The sequence below is a fragment of the Lytechinus variegatus genome, chromosome 2 (assembly GCF_018143015.1).
Source record: "Lytechinus variegatus isolate NC3 chromosome 2, Lvar_3.0, whole genome shotgun sequence".
NCBI lineage: Eukaryota > Metazoa > Echinodermata > Echinoidea > Temnopleuroida > Toxopneustidae > Lytechinus > Lytechinus variegatus.
Genome location: NC_054741.1, coordinates 78,574,034 through 78,594,908, shown reverse-complemented (window position 1 = coordinate 78,594,908; position 20,875 = coordinate 78,574,034). Strand labels below are relative to the sequence as shown.

The following is a 20,875-nucleotide window of genomic DNA, read 5'->3' as shown; positions in this document are numbered from 1 at the left end:
ATATTAATGTGTTTCTAAACATATTTACACTTTCAAAGAAGAAGTTTTAGCCTCACGGAGTAGTCAAAATATGTAAAATGCTTTTAATGCAACCAACTGTTTACTGGAACTACTTAGTCCCTAAACAAAGTAAAAGGGAATTGCAGAATACAAGCAGTCAAAAGGTTTGGAGAAAATATCTTACCAAAGCATTTGGAGTGACATCCACATTGAGGTAATCTTGAGGAGCACTATTAGCTGATCTTGACCGAACTTCATTTGGAAGAGGTGGACCGGCACTTGGTGGTATAGGAATTCCGTTAGGCATGACCTGAGGTGCAGGAGATTCCATGAACTCTGGTTCCTGAGTGCCTTGCTCTTTGCCTTCATCATTGGGTGGCTCTTTGTCTTCTTGGGATTCTTCCGCTTCCCCTTCAATCTGAACATCATCAATACAATCATTTCATTGTTTCATTGACTAATCACAACTGAATTATTTAACAATTAATGGAATAATGTTCAGTATGTTAAAAATATTGTTAGTTAAGTCTACTCATCTCCTATTTTATTTGATCAGATTCCTACTTCTTTTGTGTTCAAATTGTATTTCTATATCACCTTTACCTATAATATGCAATGATCTGTTTGTAGTACATGTATATTGAAACTGTACTCTGTCCAAATTCATGTTATTCTGCCTTTGGCTTCAAAATTGTATTTGTTATAATGAATACAATTGATCTATACTTATCTCCAATCCATTCAATTTAAAATTATTGCTTGTTTGATTCATGTGAACAATCTTGTTGGCTCCACAAATGTGTTTTTATATTTTTCAAACAAAAATATTGTAGATACCTTCAAGCTTTTGCAATGGATATATTTTTTTTTTCCATCTCAATTAAATATTGTTAATCTTTTAGGAACATGAAAAAAGATGATTTTATTTAGATGCATGGAGGTGGAGAATGTCCTTTAAATTCAATGGGTGATATTGCTGATATTTTTTATTTATCAAAATTTAGTTAGATTTTTTTTCCACTCCTCCTGCGATGAGTAGATGAAGTAGCTATCTTTCAAAAGCATTTCCACAGAGGTGTATTCAAAGATACTTACTGTTTCAGAAGCTTGTGACTCTGCTGGAGGCATCGTCCCTCTTGCTCTCTGTGGAATCTCTTCTTCTTCTTCTTCCTCTGCTGGTGGAGGAGGCATCGACCCTCTTGCTCTTTGAGGCACCTCCTCCTCTTCTTTTGCTTCCTCTGCTCCTCCTTGTCCTTCTTCAACAGGTGCTGGAGGCATCGTCCCTCTTGCTCTCTGTGGAATCTCTTCTTCTTCCTCTGCTGGTGGAGGAGGCATCGACCCTCTTGCTCTTTGAGGCACCTCCTCCTCTTCTTTTGCTCCCTCTGCTCCTCCTTGTCCTTCTTCAACAGGCGATGGAGGCATCGCCCCTCTTGCCCTCTGTGGTACCTCCTCCTCTTCCTTTTCTTCCTCTGTTTGTCCTTGTCCCTCTTCAGCAGGCGATGGAGGCATCGCCCCTCTTGCTCTCTGTGGCACAGGTTCCCCTTCCTCCTGTCCATCACCCAACTGTTCTTCAGTCACTGCTTCTTCTCCACCTTCAGCAGGTTTACTATCATCCTCCAGTGTCTCAGCAGGTGTTTCAGGTTCACCCTTCTCCCCTTCATCTGCCGGTGGAGCTCCATCATTTCCTGCATTATTGTTGGTATTTTCTTCAGCTGGTTCTTGAGTTTCTTCTGTCTGTTGTATTACTTGGTCATCCCCTTCTCCTCCTGTCTCTGCACTGGGTTTAACGTCTTCTGTAGCCTCCTGCTCATCTGCTGGAGTATCTTTTACAAATTTAAAAGGAGAAAAAAGATGGCTTTTGTTATATTTAAAATCATCAGTTGGAAAATTTCATACTGATTAAGAAAAAGAAAACACAAAACAAATGTTCAAATTGAAATTATCTATAATGCAAATTGTGTTTCAAACAAAATACAGATATTTACTGTACTGATAGGTTAATGCTAATATCTTTTAAACCTGTGTTATATTTTGGCTAATGTGTAGATTATTCATTTGAAAGTTCTAATTCCATAATACATATCATGTAAGACATGTTATGCAAATGATGTGATCTAAAATCTTACATTCATACATGTAGGTAAAATCCTTAACTAAAATGTCTACAATAAATAATTTATAATATTGAATGGTATTTCATATTAATTCACATAATTATACTTAACTTGAGAGTATTTTTCTAACTCATAACATGTTTATTTATTTATTTATTAAACAATATTTCAATAGGGTGCCCTTTCAGCAAAAGCTGGTATCAAAAGGGGCCCTAAAAGCATAAAAACAGTACATGTATATACAAGTGGTAAAACATACAATGTAAAACAAGGTAAAAACATATAAATCATACATAATTATTAGAAGACAGAAAGGCATGAAAAATTAAATCACTAAAATATTTGTGGTACAAGAATCATTGACATTTTAACATTTGCTGGACATTATATATGATTTCAGTTCTTTTTTAAAACTAGAGAGTGTGGATAGGGTTTTTAAATGAAGGGGCAAGGAATTGAACATTGATATTGAGGAAATAATGAATGAGCATTTATAGTATTCAGTATTGCATTTTGGGACATCGAGTAGTAGATTGGAGGCGGATCTTGTGTTTACGTTATGTTTTTCGGATACTAATTTAAAATTTTCATTAAAAAAGTCGGAAGATAAATTATTTAAGCTCTTAAATATAAATATACATCGAAAATACATTACTCTTTGGGGATAGGAGAACCATTCAAGTGTTTTAAATAACTGATCAGAAGGGGTGAGGACGTTTGCTTTGAGTATTATTCTGGCAGCACGTTTCTGAAGTTTTATTATTTGATTTGTTTGTGTGATAAATCTTAAACCCCATACCTCACAACAATAGTCAATTTGACTTTGGATTAAACAGTTATAGATTAGTTTAGCAGTGGTAACATCAATGAATGGATTAGCCCTTTTCAGTATGGCGAGAGCAGCACATACTTTTTTACTAACGTGTTCTACATGATCATGCCAAAGAAGTTTATCGTCTATTATGACACCTAAACACTTAGTGGAGTGAACCTTATTTATTACTTTACCATCAAACGTGATAGAGATATCTGAATCTGAATTATTATATTTGTTCATTCTTTGTCTTGATCCCAGAATCATCATATTTGTCTTTTCAACATTGAGAATCAATTTATTTAATTTTAACCATTGGTTTAAAGCATTTACATCTTCTTGTAAAGCCAATTTCATACTTTCTATATCACATCCTGATAAAAATAATGTTGTGTCGTCGGCATACATTGTAACTTGACCATTTTTTATTACATTCGGCAGGTCGTTTATAAGTACTAGAAAGAGTAGCGGACCTAATATGGATCCTTGTGGTACTCCGATAGACACACTTTCCTTCTCAGAAATAGATTTGTTATATTGAACACATTGCAATCTCATGTTGAGATAAGAGTTAAACCATCTAAGTGTTTTATCGGAACAGCCAATACGCTGGAGCTTATTTAGCAGTACATTCGTGTTGACAGAGTCAAACGCACGTCTAAGATCAATGAAAACAGCACACACAAGCTGACCATTGTCTATTGCTTTAGACCAGTGATCCGTCATTGAAGCTAAAGCGGCTGCGGTTGAGTGACCCGGTCGGAAACCGAATTGTACTTTACTCAAGATTGACTTTTTGGTGAGATAATCGTAGAATTGTTGATGGGCAAGTCTTTCAATTATTTTGCTTATCGTGGGGAGAATTGAAATTGGGCGATAGTTACTTAATTTTGAAGTGTCACCTTTTTTATAAATGGGTAAGACTTTTGCGCATTTCCATTCATCAGGGTAGGTGCTCTCCAAAAAGGATTGATTGATGAAATTTGTAATGTAAGGTAGAACAGTTTGAATTGAAATCATTAACTGTTGGATGAATTGCAGCTCATACATAAGTATCTATTCAGTAAATCAGTGTTACTGTCACTAAAAAGAATTGAACCTTGGTTATACATAGTTACATTACATTTATGCGGTGACAATTGCTCCGCTGTGAAGTCCACACACTAATGGAATTTAAAAATTCAACCCTAAATTTAACATTATACTCTATCCTTAACCTAACATAAAACCTTACTGTAACCCTTACCCACACCCTATATCTTAGACAAAATAAAGCCTGGAGGAATTACCGCTGGAGCGAATGTTGTGTCACCATTATACATACCTTCTGTAGGGGGCTGAGTTTCAGCTTCTGCCATGACAATCTTCTTTTTGTCAGATAATTTTGATTGGCTGTAATATCTGTCAGATTAAACAAAAACCATTGATCTTCATATAAAGGTTCACTTTCCTTATTGGGAAATAAAATTTTCTTGAATCAAACTATGTACAAGACTGCTTATAAAGCCCTAAATTCCTTGGGAGTCATGCATTCGTGGCTGCTTTTAAAACTTTAGAGATTACATTAATTACCTATTTTGAATGAATTTCCAACATGTACATCCAGATCGAGGCAAAAACCATCTTTCTGGGGATTTACATGGTGTATGTAACAATTTATTTATTATAGTACAAGTAAAAGGAGATACACAATGACCGAGAACCTTGACCCTGCATTACATTTACATAGACAGATTATCATTTAAAAGTCTGACCAAAAATGGAAAAAACACATTTCATGTGACTGAAAATTTCAGCCTTTATAATCAAAACTCCCAAAATGTGTAAAGTCAAAGTCAATCTCAAAAGACTGGCCAAGGTTTTTTTGAAGAAAATCATTTATTTTTGTTCAAATTTTCATGAGATGTTTTGGCACACTTACTAATAAGAACATAAGGAACATTATAAACTGATTTTTTGAGTGAAATAAAAATAAAATACCGTTAAATCCTGATTTAAATATTTAGGTACACAGACACCCCTTCCCCCTTCATACTATCATCCCTGTACTACTGGTGTGTAGCCAACATTGTTCAGTGGAACCATTTGTACAAAGACTGAAGCTTTTTTAGTCTAGTATACCTTTCTGGATATTAAATTAATGAACAGGAGAGAAATGATAGGACATTAATGAGACTCAAATAATGCTCGGTAAATTAAAGAAATATGTTGTACAGTTTCAAGATTTTTATTTTTTTGGTGTGATTAGGATGGTATGTTCAAAACAAAATTTTTATAAAAAAGCCACCTTAAGCCTACCCCAAAAAACAAAAATTTCTCTCCTTCTACCCCAGTCTCGAACGGCCATTTTGTTACGATTCATCAGAAAAATGGCCGATCGAGACGGGGTAGAAGGAGAGAACTTTTCGGGTTTTTTTAGGTTCCAGTTTGTGCCCAGATGTCAGGAAACTGCCACTCGTTAGACTTTCATCCATATAATCGTGGTAAGTGCTTAATTTATATTTTAACTATTTATTCGGAGAATTATTTTGACCATACTTCACGCTAGTCCAGTGAGTATGGTCAATTACACGATAAGCTCCTGGGCTCCCGCCCAGGTTAGGGCTTAGGTTAGGGCTTACCGTGTATTATTCAATAAAATATGTGCACCAATAGATGCAATGCCTTCAAAGACATACTTGTTGTAGGTTATTATTGCTGATGTTAGCACTTCTTTGGAAATCACTTTTAGTTTTAAGTGACAAGGGAGTTCCCTGGGTTAGGTACGACAATACACCAGACGACAATACACCAGACGGTGGACTGTACGGTTTCCAGAAGAAGAGGTAAGCCCCAGCATACTTACTAACATACGTGAGTATGGTCAAATACATGGAAAGCCCCTGGGCTCCCGCCTGCTGTGCAGGCGGGAACTCCTTGGGTTAGGTTATATCATAACCTTGTTCATTGGATGAGTGAATTAAATTTAAAACAAACTAAAGGCCAATGGCAATGCCAATGGCAATGCAATTGCAATGATGACAATGCCAGTCAAACTCAAAGTACTGACTTCAACTAAAAAATCTGTTTTGGGGGCCTTTGAAAGTCAAATTTTGCCTCAAAAATGAGGAATCTGAAAAACGTGATTTGATTTGTCACAGGACTGAGGCATTTGGCCAAAGACCCTGCGCTGTCACTATCGGTGCGGTGTCGCTTTTTTTTTTTTTTGTCGATTTTCTCAAGTTTTTTTACCTTTTTCTTCGAAAAGGGTTTTTGGAACTTGCGTCTTGATCCGCGTATGTAAACAACTGTTACTGTGTACGCGAGCAACCTGCGCACAACTTCTCTACGTGGTCCCACTCGTGCATTTAAGAGTTGGCCTATTGTACCTGAAGCGGAACTTTCACCAAGTCCAAGTCAATCAAGTTCTTTGATGTTTGAATTGGATCCCCACTTCTAGCCATCATCAGACTCGAGTTCATCACATGAGTAAGACACAGGGGAGTGAGTACATAAAACAATATTATTAGCAAATCTTCAGACTGTCTTTATTGTCTATTCACTCTCTTTGACTTATGATTTTTGTCACCCTTCATCCTTCAATTCATTTGCTAGTAGGCCTATAGTCTAACGTTTATCATCCTCTCTTTTCGGTCATCCTTATTCATCCTTCATCGCTTCAATGTCAACCCTTTCATCCTTTTCGTTTGCACTCATCGCCTATTTATTTTCGTCACACTGCTTATTATTAACTGCCTAACGTTACACCCTACTTCGCTAAACTTCATTTTCTTGAAAAACTTATTGATTGCTGTCAGTGAGCTGGAAGATTTTTCAACGTTCTCATCTTACATCCTTCAATTTTTATTCTATGATTTTTCATCACCATCGCCATCATCCTATTATTTTATTCATTATCCAGCCTTTCTTCTCACCTATCCTGCAGCTACAGCTCATTTTGATATTAGAAATAGAATCTTATTCTTAATCTTAATGATTATTGGTTTTGTTGTTGTAAATATTTTATTTCTTCCAACTTCGTTGAATTTCTTTCATCTGTTTTGAAAAATTTGTTGAATTTATGATATGACCATGGCTTCGTGTATTTTAAGTGATATGAATATGGGTAGTTTAACTACAGAATCTAGCCATTCTTGCTTCAACCCAGAAAGGGGGCATCAACCCACAACATGTGTCAGTTCTAACACAAGGGGTTAATAGCAAAGGGATTGCAAAGAATACCATCGAAACTTACAATAAACTCGTTAATGGGAAGCGAGGCAAACAGAAGAAATTAACCATCACTTTCTTCGGAGCAACTAGCAAATTACTAGTAAGAGGAAAGCAGACACAGCTGATTCCAGAGCTGTTATCAAAAATCATTAACATGGATGCTTCTGATCTTCAAGTGGATATGACTGATGTAAAATCAACTCTTGAAGAGATTAAAAGAAGACTTGACCTGCTCTCCAAAAAGACTCCCATGAAGCGCAATGGGTGCGACTGCAAAAGAAAAGGAAAGGCAACATGTACATGTCCAGTTTGCGAAGCTCATGCCTGTACAGAGACTATTCTTTGTGCCTCCTGCAACAGATGGCTACATTTTGAATGCACAATCTTGTCTCCACAAGACTTGACCCACCTTCTAGGAATGGATGAGATTGATTTCATCTGTGCAGATTGCAGATTCCAGGAAGATATACCTATGAAGCTGTCTACACCACCTACACCATCTCAAGAAAGTCAGGTTTCTCAAGAAGAAAACTGTGCTATTTGCAATTCACCAAATACTGAAAACTCTGTTGAATGTCAAGATTGCTGCAAGTGGTTTCACCTTCATTGCCTCCCTACCAGAGCAGTTAAAGACGAATCAATTATCTGCTCCTCCTGTAGTATTGTGAATCCTCCAACCTTGAGCATGGAGACTCCAGAGGTTTTGGAAGAAGAATCTGGTACTCCTGACCCAGTTCCTAATGCTAACCAGTCCCCCTCCATCATCTCTCCAGTAGAGCAGTTAGAGCCAGAAGGGGAAAAATTACTCAAGAAGAGTAATAATGTCAATCAAAGTCAAGACTCTTTGGATTCTACAGGTCCCTGCACTCATTGTTTCAAAATGAAAAAAGAAAAAGATCGATTGAGAGAAGACCTCAAAGTTCAGAGATCACTTACTAGCCTGACCATGAGCGAAAATGAGAGTCTTCACAGGCAGATGGGGGAGTCTACCAGAGAAATCAAGCAGTTACAAGATCTGCGTTTTAATGATCAGAATCTACTTAAACAGAAAGATCACTACATTCATAAATTAGAGAAGGCTGTAAAAGATCGGGATGATACAGTGTATGACTTACAACTTCAACTCGACTTCATATATGCACAGTGCCTTCAACAAGGAGTTGATCTTATGATGAATGAGAATCCTCCCCTGCAACATACCTCAAAGTCAACTTCTAGAGTCAGAAATGAGCCTAAAGGTCAGATGAAAAGGAGAACATCTACATGTAATACTAGAGATAGAATACCCATCAGGAACTCATTTTCTCCATTGATTGATGAATGCTTCTTATCTGACGATACCAGCTCAGACAAGGCTTCTAACTATGATACTAGTATTCAGGCTCAACCTCCCTTCAGTGTGAAAAAGAAACACCCAGAATTCATCAGAAGGAAACCAAACCATCCATATGTCAGCAAAGGAATAAATAATAATAACAGGAAGAGTCAAAACACCAAGTTTCATTCAAATGAAAGAAGGCAAAGTGCAGTCAACTATAATGATCAATGGCCAGCACAAACAAGTTATGTAACATCAAAAACCCAACAGGATACAGCAAGAGAGATAAACGATATGCAGGCACAGTTTGTATCTTATGCAGACAAGGTTAAAGATGGTCAAAAGCAGAGTAACTCTCGTCATGATACCAATGATTCAGATCTACCTCAGAGAAAGAAAAATAGAAACAGCCACTACCACACCTCTAGGCCCCTCAGCCCAATATCTCTTCAAGAATGCCTTGAATTACAACAGCCCAGGAAACAACAGGATAACAGCATCACGAAAGATAGATCATCAGTCACTCAAGAACGGAATCAGGAGGCCTCCAACCTAACACCTTCACCAAAGCAACAGGATTTTCGGCAGGGCCGAGCCTCAACCGCCGACCACAAAACTCTAATGGAGAACACTTACCAGGCAGTGATGTATACAATAAATCTTCTAGCACTACCCCTATCCACTACAGACCCTGTCATTCGCCAAGCACTGAGAGCCCAACACCAACAAATACTACACTTAACCTCCACAAGTCTCCACTTACTAGAAAACAACAAGGAAAACAACTAAGAATGGGAACCTTCAACTGCAGGGGGGCACAGTCTAACAACGCTTTCATATCACGTCTATTAGAAGAATTGGATATCCTATTAATTCAAGAACACTGGCTTTACCAATGGGACCTTAATGAGCTTGCTAATATCAATGATAACTTCCAAGTCTTTAGTATATCACAGCAAAATAACTCATCGTTACCACTACCAAGAAGGAGAGCAAAGGGTGGAGTAGCTACATTCATCAGAACATCAAGCTCTTGGAAAGCAACAAAAATAGAATCTCAATCACAAAGATTAATTATTACAGATCTACTCCATGAGCCATCAAACTCGCATTTAATTATCTGCAATGGATACTTTCCGTGTGATGTTGATGCCAATAGTATTTCTGAGTATCATCATATGCTCTCTACCATATCCCACATCGAAACAACTCATAAAGAGGCCTTGATTATACTTGGTGGAGATCTGAATGCTGATCTGACAAATGCATCGTGCAAGAAACCTACAAAACGTATTCTAAAGGAATTTCTGATTAGTGAGAACATGATTAACTTGTCATCTCTCCAAAATAAAAAGGAGCTGTACACCTTCCAATCAGATGATGGTTTACGACATTCATACATTGATGACTTTATAATACCTGCAAAACTAGAAAACTGCTTCTCTGACCTTCTTATTGAGCATGATGATCCTCTAAACACCTCTGACCACACACCGGTTAAAGTGACATTTTCACTACCACTTTTAGCCAATTATCAAGTAGATCATGATATACCTGATCGCATTACTGGAGGATCTGGAAAGTCTATACTTCGTCCTAAGATATTTTGGCATCAGTGCTGTGCAGACCAGCGGCACCATCTCTATACTCTTCCTATGGAACAAATATCAAAGAAACTTTTCTTTAATCTTCCAACAATGTGTTTGGATCCGACTAAAATTGACTTGTTGCTTGATCAACTTAGCAAAGAAATGCTGAAGGTATCACTAACTCTACCACACTCGAAGGGCCGTCAGAAAAGAAAAAGGAAAGGGAAAAGAGAGTGGACAAAAAAGGTAGAGGCATGTTATAAACAATCTCAACATTATTGGCGTCTCTGGAGGGCCAGCGGGAAACCAAAAGGCAAGGACCCTCTCTGGATCAAGCATATATACACCAAACGTCTTTTTAGAAGTAGCATCAGGCAAGCACGGAGGATGTGTCACAATAATCTCCTTTCAGAAATTGAGGATGCTAAAGGTAGCAATGACAAACTCTTCTATAGGCTTGTCAAACGCACCAAAGGATCTCGGTCCACCGACACACTGTCTTATAGGGGTACAACGTATGAAGGAGAGGCAGTTTTAGATGGCTTCAACACATATTTCTCAGATCTTGCTAAACCGGATTATATAAATGCCTCTTCTCCGCCTGAAATAGATGAAGCCTTCCCCACTCGCCCGTTCCAGGACAATCTGAATCAACCACTTCAACCCTCTACTTCAAAAGATCTAGATGAAGCTATTAACTCTCTCAAGAAACAAAAAGCTGCAGGACCTGATAATATATCTCCTGAGCATCTTATATATCTTGGCCCAATAGCTCGGAAATTACTCCTCGCCCTCTTCAATCGATGTATATCCCTAAAGTATATTCCTGAACCTTTGAAGTCCGGCCTTATAGTCCCAGTTCACAAAGGAAAAGGAAAAGATGTTAAAGATCCTTCTAACTACCGAGGCATAACAGTTTCTTCAACAATTGGTAAAGTTTTGGAAATGCTCATCAAATCTCAACTAGAAATTCCACTTGCAATAAATGATGTCCCAGACCAGTTACAATTTGGATTCCAGAAAGGCAAATCTTGCCTCCTTACTGCATCCTCACTGGAATTAATAATCCAACTGAACTCTGCCAAGAAATGCACAACATATCTTGCTCTTCTTGATGCACAGAAAGCATTTGACATCGTTTGGCATAAAGGCCTATTTTCTAAGCTTCAAAACCTAGGCCTCCATGAATCTCTGTTATCTACACTGGAAGAATTCTACAATGGTAGTACCAGTAGAGTCATGTGGGAAGGAAAAGTCAGCTCTCCTTTTCAAATCCTTCAAGGTGTAAAACAGGGAAGTGTGCTCTCTCCCACCTTATATACAGTCTTCATCGATGGCCTGATCAAATCACTAAGGAATGCTTGTCTAGGATGCTCTATTAACGGTTGCTACATGGGAGTGATAGTACTAGCAGATGACGTTGCTCTTATCAGTACATGCCCTCGTGAACTCCAATCAATGCTGGACCTCACCTTCAATTATTCCTGTGCCTGGAGATATAAAATTAATCCACAAAAAAGTGCCGTAGTAGTAATAAACAAAAAAACATCAACCAGTGTAAGTTCAATCGAGTGGAAAATGGGAGGAATGACGATCAAGGAAAGCAGAGAGCACCCACACCTTGGCATAATAAAAAGCAATTGTAATATTGATCACACCAATGACATCATATCAAAGGGATATAACACCTTCTTCTCGCTTACTGGAACAAAGCAAGGAACTCTACGCCTGCTGCCACCAATATGTACTCATCTTTGGAAAATGTTCTGCATACCAAGAATGCTATATGGGATTCAGATTATCCAACTTACCAACTACATGCTGTCCCGTCTGAACAAGGCTCAATCTTTTCTTTTTAAAAGAGTGCTTGGTTTGCCAAGGAGTGCGGCTGACGAAATTGTTTATTTATTGCTAGATATCCTTCCAATGGATAAGCGAATCGACTATGAAATTCTTCTCTTACTTGGGCAATATGCAAGCCTTTCAGACGAGCGCACTGAAAGAAGAATCCTATTGAATGGTATAGCAAACAATACACCATTGGTAAGACGCTGGATAAAAATTCTCAATAGTTATGAGCTTCCAAGTCTCACTAACATCCTTAGAGAGCGCATTCCATATAAAGTATGGAAGAAGCTAGCAATGGGAAAAATTTATAAACAACACTATGTCTATGCAGCCCTTGAAATTGCAGTTGCTAAAAAATCTTCTCTAAGTCTATGGTCGGGCATGACCCAACGTAATAAAAAGAATTATTACCCAAAGCAAGTCTCCAGCCCTCTCTTGAGGGAAGCTATATCCATCAGAGCTCAATTATCCTGCAGTACATACCCAACGAATAGAAGATTATTCTCTCTGAATCAAAGTACCACAACGTCCTGCAAGTTCTGCCACTCCGAAGTGGAAAGCGTTGTACATTTTGTTGGAGAATGCCCAGCGTTTAGCACACACAGGAAAACACTTCTACACTTAATAAAAGAAGACGAGGAACTGCAGTATTTTTCTGTGTATTTCAATGATCAAGAACCTCAACAATTTACCGCTTCCGTCCTGTTTCTACCTGACGTCGAATTAGCAGATTCCTCCAGAAACGACCTTAACCTACTTGTCTTAAATTTCTTGCATAAGATTCACCTCTCTCGATCTACCTTACTCTCACGTCAAAATATGTAACGCTACCATTAATGCAGTATCAAACTGCGGATCTCCGATACAGCGGAGGAAGGATACAGAAGAAGAAGAACAACGTTACACGTTTTGAAGTGTTTGGGACTGAACAGATTTCTAACGCAAATTGAGCTGAGCTAGATGTCCGAGAATTCCCAAGCAAAGACTTCTTTATTAAAAACGATAGGACAATTGTACATTCTTAGATTCTCAACAACACACTCAGGTATGAAAATCATAACTTTAGTGTATAACATATGAATGATTTTGTAATAAACAATGAACTTTACCTTACTCAGTTGTCAAGGAGATGATTGTTTACGCGATCCTATGGTATCGTCAATGTCCTTTTTTTCTTTTTTTCCTAATGATTGACACAAAATGTCTTGTGGATGGGGATCTTTCAACATTACCCACACTAAAATCACAAGTTAGGACATTCGGGAGTGGTTGATATGCATGGTGTTCTTGGAAATTCCTTCATTGTTGCAGTGTACTGTACTTATATATATATATTTTGTTTAATTCAATTTGTGTTACAAGTAAGCCTATTCTAAACTCATGAAAGAAAAAATGACAAAAATTGCCTGCACCATGTACAAAGTGATCTGTTTATTGTTTACTTCTCTCTTAAATCTAACCCGACTGGCAATATCCTTTTTCTTCTTAATGCATGATGATAAAATGCAGATTCGGACAAATTAAGACTATCACAAAATTAATTACAAACTGTGTGGCTTCTCGTGCGTTATCGGGCTTACCGTCATTTATTAGACGATTTTAACATGTTTTGAATGCTTTATAAGTGCATGAAACAAAAACAAACATAAAAACAATCAAAACTCAACTGTCATGTTATGATGTTTATTTCTCCAACATTTTCTTGAAGGCATCAGTGTGTAATATCAGCTAATATAATATGTGTTAAAATGACTACGTACCGCATGAGTGTGCTCATATATAATGCAAAACTGTCATCCCTTTTCAACCTCAAAAGAAATTTCTTTCTGCCAAAATAAGAAAAAATAAATCAAGTTGAGTTAGTCAAGTCCATAACAATAACAAGAATAACATGAAAAAAATCCGATGTTCATATCCGAAGATATGCTGTATAGAGAGAAATTAATGATTATTCTTTCTGAAACCATTAATTGATTTCACTTATTAAAAAAATTGTAAAAATATGATCATTATATCGAGCTCACTGAACCTCAATATTTTTATGAGAGGTATCTGATGGGGTCACATGATAAAATGTTTGATATTAATTACATATAACAAAAGCACCATACATAATTATGAGCTACTGATCACCAAACGACCATTATCCTTTTCAAAAGTGAAATTTTTGCTTTTAATATGGGCTCACACTTTCATGACTATAGGCACTTCATTTCCACATAGAGGAGCCATGGATGTCTGGTCAACCACTTCTTCTGAAAGTATGTCTTTTGTGAATTTGTCTTTTTTCGGGAATGATCGAACAATATTGATGGTGATTTGGTTCATTATCATTCTTCACCTTTCCTTTCCGCTGTGGTGCTAGTTGACGCCGATTCTAATTCACTTATACTAACTGATATGTTTCTTTTTCTTGCAGCGGACTTTCAGATTTCTTCTCATTTCTTTTTCTGCTTTCTTGCTTGGGGTTTCTTGAAAGAAGTTTGTTATTTTGGAATGCTTTTTGCGCCTTGCATCCATTTTAGTCTCAGATATGTCCGCGATATAATCAGGATAATTTGCTGAGAGCTTTTACATGTTTTATGAGCAGCGCGTTTTGTTAGATATGCGTACAGAGATCTCTTGGTAGCTTGTTAATTTCGCGCATTGGAATTTGGTTACAATAACTTTTTTATGACAGCGATGCCTGGCGAGCTCAAAAAATCACGACGCACAAGCGAAGAGCGTCGAATATATAACGTTGGTAAAACGCGCTTGTCGAACGCTTAACGAACAATAGCGCAGATCTAGCGAGTAACAACGCATTGACCAAAACAGCAAAAATTCAACACGTGGGCCATGCGCCCCTCGTGCGTCGCCTATATGTGACCGGGCCTATAGGCGACGCACGAGGGGCGCATGGCCCACGTGTTGAATTTTTGCTGTTTTGGTCAATGCGTTGTTACTCGCTAGATCTGCGCTATTGTTCGTTAAGCGTTCGACAAGCGCGTTTTACCAACGTTATATATTCGACGCTCTTCGCTTGTGCGTCGTGATTTTTTGAGCATGCTCAAAAATATGCGCAGAGCTCGACGCATGACTCTATACGCCATGAACTCGCTAAACATTCGCAAAGCGCGCTAGACCAACGCTAGACGTACGCTGAGCCTACGTTGAGTATTCGGCGGCTGATTTCGAACGAACGACTGGCGCACACATTACGTGCTTTCCAACGAACACACAACGAATATGAACGAGCTGAACGAATGCTGAACGAGTGCTGAACGTGTCTCTAACGCACACAACGTGTATCTTGCGTGTTCATAACCTATACCCGGCGTGTAGTCATAGGGCATTTAATTGGACCCGGCACCAACTCCTCATCACTTCTCCTCCAGCCCTCGAAAGAATCACCTCGGAAGATGGATGATCCTGACACTCAAATGAAATATAAAATTGCAGTTCTTCAACATCAGCATAACCTAATGGCACTGACTATTCACCAACTACAAGTCTCCAGAAGGAGAAAGGAAACAAATGTAACATTTGAAGACAGATCCGGGCATGGTGGCTCAGCGGTAGAGCGTCCGCCTCATGAACGGGAGGTCGTGGGTTCGATCCTCGGCCGAGTCATACCAAAGACTTATAAAAATGGGACCTTCTGCCTTCTTGCTAGGCGCTCAGCATTTAGATTGGAGAAGGGAAATAATAACATCTTATGTTATGCAGGGCCCGCTGGTAGAGCAGTTTCCTAACTGAAGTGGCTACCCTGGGTAAATAAAACGTTATTATCTATTATTATTTTATTATTAAATCCACACACCCTTTTCTCCTACATGTGTCTATTAGCTTTTTTCATATTTCCCCTCTCTTCTTTGTAAAGTATTAAAAATATTATGTACAGTGATAATATTCAGATATGCCGGCAACTTTTTTTTCAAAAAATAACTTGTGTTTTCCCTGCCTGATAAATTGAAACTGCTTTAGATATAAAATATTTTCAAACTATTTTTCTTTGGTAGTGTAAGTAACAAAATATATTTTCTTAATAACTTAGTATTTTTCTACAAAATTAATGTATACAGTTGTTTATAGGGTTTTTCGTATTTGTTTTTTTTTTACTGGATATCACGTCAGTCTTTTTTACCAAATGTGTTCTAATGTACTTCTGCTCCCATTTTCCTGATATCCCTTTCAATTCCTATTCTTTATCTTTTTCTCATTATTCATGTCCTCTCTTTAATTATGTAATTATATTTTGTCTATTTCAAGAACTAAATGTATTCGCGTTTTTATATTTCCATTTCATTGATTATTATGTCGACTTTTATATTGTGTAAATCCATCTTGCATGCTGAAGAAGAGTAAGTTTAATAAACACACTTATTGTAGTTTGACAAGAAACAGGACTGTGCTGTATTTATTCAATGCACTAATTGTTTTTATTAAAGGCCTTGCAAAAGTTAATACCCCCATCATTTTTTTATTGAGGGGAAGGAAGGGGGGTACAAAACCGAAATGGAATAAACTAAAATCATTATAAGTGTTTTCTTTTTTTAGCATTTCTATAACATTAAAATCTTTGTCTTAATCTTTTGCATTCAATTTTTTATATCATTTACTTGGCAAGTCCCCTTACATTAGTTTTCATTATTAATATTCATGTAATAGCAAATCAATAGTTCAAACAATATAAACGAAGAAAAACTAAAAGAAAAAAAAGAGGTACAAGCACTGAAACTTGAACTGAGGGACTTGTTCAAGGAGGATAGTTTCCATAATCTACTGCACATTAAACAAAACGTGTTGTAATGAGAATCGAAGGTGTAATAAACATTTTACTATGTTTAATAACTAACGTTTTCTCTTTTGACATTTTTGGAATATTAAAAACGAATACAAAGCACATTGTTTAACAGTTGAAATGAGAGGTTGATAAAAATCATTTACCAAGACTTTTATTACCACTTGTTTTCAATCTGCACTGTCCACGTGAGAAATGGGCAAACACAAAGCGTATTATTTCAATTAAACATTAACAATGAAATATGCATTAAAAAGCATGCAAAACTGTCCTTGTGCATCATTCCATAGCGTCCCTCCCAATCTTGATCAAGACTGATTCTCACCGGCACCAGACATAGTAGGAGTATTCATATCCCTGGGTGTCATCTGGCCCGAGGTCGAAGATGCCATCTGACTTGAGGTTCTTTTTAGTTTTGCAGCCACAGTCACGTGACTGGAAGTTTTCGGTCGCGGGCTGCGCGTTGAATGCGCAGTGCATGCGCTAGCCCAGCGCTAGCCATTCGTTCAACACGCTCGCAATACGTGATGCATTCGTTGGGAGGTTTTGTATATGCGCTCTGTGTACGGTCAAAATGCGTCCAGTATACGCGCAGCGCGTTAGCAATATGTTATGTATTCGATGCAAGTTCGCTAGCCTTTCACAAATTCTGACAGGAGTTGAGCGCACAACAACGCACTGGCCCTATTTTCCAATTTTCAATGCGCGGGTCGTGCGTCGGGCTATATGTGACCGGGCCTTTATTTTATATAACAAAAATGAAGTGATGTTCAAAAGGGTTGTAGATTAAATGGGACAAACATCATGCATTTGGATGTGGGAAGGGGTAAATCTGAGAAAAGTTATTTGTACTTTTTCAAGATCTACCCCTTTGGGATTTAAGTCCATAGGGTTTTCCCCGTTTGTCTTGACACCCTTTTACTCCCGTTTATTTTTCCACCTTATTGAACTGATTGATTTATTAGAATTAATTTATTCACCACTGGTGGGATGGAACACCTTATCAACAAAAGTTGTTTTTCGTCGGGGTCCTTTTTTGTCATGTGTTATATAATATCATGTACAAAAACATTTCATTCTTTTTCATCTTGAACCTTCACCCATCTGTTCAAAAGTCCAGCATGGAAAAGAATGTTTTTATTTAATAACAATATACACAAATTGCGAGGGAAACAAACTGATTGATGGCATACTATATCACTATAATCATCATGATCAAACTTTTCATTTTTTCATCATCATTATTATGATTTTTCTACCCTAAATTATTGGGGGTGTGATAAAACAGGCCATCCCCACTTGAAATGTTGGGGGAATATATCCCCCCATCCCCCGTGATCGACACCCATGTGTTCAATGAAAAACAAAATAAAAACGTAACTATACTCATGAACGAAATCGATACGAAAGTGTTTTTGCGTTGTGTGATAATCATGTGATAATTATCATTTACACATTTACCTGACGGCGAATGGGGGGAAATTAGGAAAGGGGGAGGGGAAGTGAAAAGGAAAGGAAGATAATGGAAGGAATAAAAATGTTCTACATTCTTTTGTTTTTATTCAAAAAGTGTCCTAAGCCTTATACCCCTCTGACGTATGAAAATTCTATAGAATATTACAGACTATGCCCGGAGACTGTGCAGGGACTCTGCTCCACTACCCTATATAGGGCCTATAGCCTATCTTTTTCTCTCTCCCTCTCTCTTTCAGATATGCACGCGCTAACCATAATTTGGATGTAGGCCTACTTTATAAACACGACTATATGTATATCAAAATATATCTCAGAAAACAAAATGACTTACCACAATCTTCTGCAACGCGTTTCGGTCTGAATAAATTCACTTCTTTCTTTTTTTTCTTTGTATGTGGAATATCAGGGCTCCCTCTCATCCCTCAACAAAAATTGTCAGCTTACAATCATCAAATCAGCAAACTATGCATTAAGTATCTGATATATTTACATGCCTGTCAATAAATTGGAAGCTGTTTTATCAGTAAAAACACTGTAGTACGTGAATTTGATGACTTTGAGTTGCTATGTGATAGGCAGAGTGGACATTGGGATGCTACCCCCACCCCTCCCCTCCCCACACCATCTCATTCTTGTTACCGAATAGTGATTTTCAAATCAAAGAAAGTTGTGACATTTTTACGTTTCACTTAATTTCACAAAAGAATTAGACGTATATCACGGTTGGTATCTGACGACGTCACTCACTCACTATTTCCTTTGCGTTTTATTATGTGTGAATTATGAAATATACTAATTTTCTCCTCATTGTCTTGGGAAACAAAGTTTTATTTCTCCATGAACATGTGGAATTACCATTGTTTAACATTTTATGATTCAGTCAAGTTGATCCTTATTTTCAAATCTGTAAAATTGAAATATTTTATAATTCAATCAATAAAAAACAAAACAAATAGTGAGTGAGAGACATCATCGATTCTCTCATTTGCATTGTGACGAAATTGTGCATATAACTATACTTTGTAAAAAATAAAGGAAACTTCAAACTGTCATAACTTTCTTATTTTTCATCCGATTTTGATTAAATTTTCAGTATTATGTTTGTCTGATTTTCCCCTACTGATCCAAATCAACAGAATAATTTTGATGTGGACTTGACCTTTAATGTTTGGTTGGTCGGTTGTCAATTCGCTAATTTCTGCGTTCCTGCCAATCATTGCCGACCTAAATACAGATGGAAATGTCGTCTGGAAACAGCTAGGGCTTCAGTAGGCCACATGGGTGTCGATTTGTGTTGTGAATCTTTTTTGTTATTGTTGTTTTAAAGTATTCTTATATTGCTTCTTCCAGTTAATACAAACATAAACTGACTTCATAAATGATACATCATAATAACTTCATAAATAATATTTCAAGGTACGAGTAAATTAGTACTTCATGAACATGTACATGTACATAATTTATAAATCAATCCGTTTATTTTCCAATTCACTGAAAGAAATTAAGAAATATAAGACAGAAGAAAAGAGAAAACAAACACACCTGCACATCCCACACGCAAAAAAATCAATAAATCCTTTCAGGTCGTCCTCCTTCCAAACCCGCCCCCCCCCCCACCATTAACCACCTCCCCTCTCTACACAGCAAAAATTGTGGTGTTAACCGGTGTACATAGAGGACCACACCGGTTATTTTACACCGGTGTTAAATTGGTGGTGTTAGTTTTACACCTATAGGTGTTATTACAACACCTTCTGTTGTTACGTTTACACTCTTTGGTGTTATGTGTAATTTTAACAACTCAGGGTGTGGTCCTCTATTAACACCAATTGGTGTCAGTTTTAACACCACAGTTTTTACAGTGTACCCACATGACACAGGCAAGCCCCGCAAAGTATAAGAAAATTACAAAATAAGAATTAAAAAAAGCACACGAAACATTGCAATCTGCAGAAAACCAATGACACAATTAACACAAACCTATATTATCCTGTCCCCTAAGCATATTACAACGTATAAATTGAGGGGACAGAGAAGAGAAAAGACAAGAAAGAAATAAATGTAAGGAAAAGAGAGAGAGAAAAAAACAACTCTTCCCTTCATTCGGAATCAAAATCCTCTCACTTTTTAAAATGTAAAGATAAGATGTTATGATCCAATGCTAGCCTTTTTCCTCAATTTGATTTTTTACTAAAATTTCTTTTACTTCTTGACTGTTAGGAGGTATGTATTTCTTTTTGGTTTGAGAACTGATATTTTTAACAATTACATGATTTAATAAATACGTCTTCCCTATTTCACCCAAGGGTGTACAAAAATATTCCTTCCTAGTCCAGTTCCTTTAAACAGGGTAATTTAAGAGCGTCGTGCCCTCCATAATAGCGAACGACTATGTACACAATCATTAAATAAATGACGGTATGTTTCTACTTCTTTTCGACAAAAGGAGCATAGCTCCGTGAAAATCATGCCAAAACGAAATAAATCCCGATTCGTGTAAATAATCCCGTATAAAAATCTAAACTGAAATTCCCTCAGCTTACTATTCAAAATACATTTTCTAGGCCTACATGGACAATTTTGTCCGAAACAATGAATAAAATTTCTTCTCGATCTATTTCCCTTGATATATATACTTTCTTCTGTGAAATGCATTTGCCTTTTCCAAACGGGTGGAATTTTCTCAAATATATGTTTTATCTGTATTATATTCCATGAAGT

At 37.2% G+C, this 20,875-nt stretch overlaps 2 protein-coding genes across 3 annotated transcripts in view; one reads left to right on the top strand and one right to left on the bottom strand.

Moving 5' to 3' along the window:
- The window catches only part of LOC121409153 (cilia- and flagella-associated protein 251-like), a 31,465-nt gene extending 18,388 nt beyond the window's left edge, over positions 1 to 13,077 (bottom strand). The window contains exons 1-5 of one of the 2 annotated variants that reach the window (XM_041600994.1): positions 13,005 to 13,077; positions 4,253 to 4,329; positions 1,196 to 1,823; positions 1,096 to 1,132; positions 185 to 418 (exon numbers count right to left, since the gene is read on the bottom strand). In XM_041600994.1, the coding sequence (XP_041456928.1) occupies positions 185 to 418; positions 1,096 to 1,132; positions 1,196 to 1,823; positions 4,253 to 4,286 (933 nt within the window). In that variant the 5' untranslated portion in view covers positions 4,287 to 4,329; positions 13,005 to 13,077. Of the gene's footprint in view, positions 1 to 184; positions 419 to 1,095; positions 1,824 to 4,252; positions 4,330 to 13,004 lie in introns of both variants that reach the window. The other variant, XM_041600993.1, reaches the window with a different exon arrangement.
- Positions 9,250 to 12,808, top strand: LOC121406968. The gene is made up of 2 exons (XM_041597842.1): positions 9,250 to 11,479; positions 12,738 to 12,808. Exons 1-2 carry the CDS (start codon positions 9,250 to 9,252, stop codon positions 12,806 to 12,808), a joined length of 2,301 nt encoding a protein of 766 aa, XP_041453776.1.
- Positions 13,078 to 20,875: the final 7,798 nt, after the last annotated feature.

Excerpts from the sequence above, each read along its gene's own strand:
- LOC121406968 (XM_041597842.1), top strand. The coding sequence starts at position 9,250 with ATGGGAACCTTCAACTGCAGGGGGGCACAGTCTAACAACGCTTTCATA. Across the intron at positions 11,480-12,737 it reads AGATGACGTTGCTCTTATCA|TATCAAACTGCGGATCTCCG; the intron begins GTACATGCCCTC and ends CCATTAATGCAG.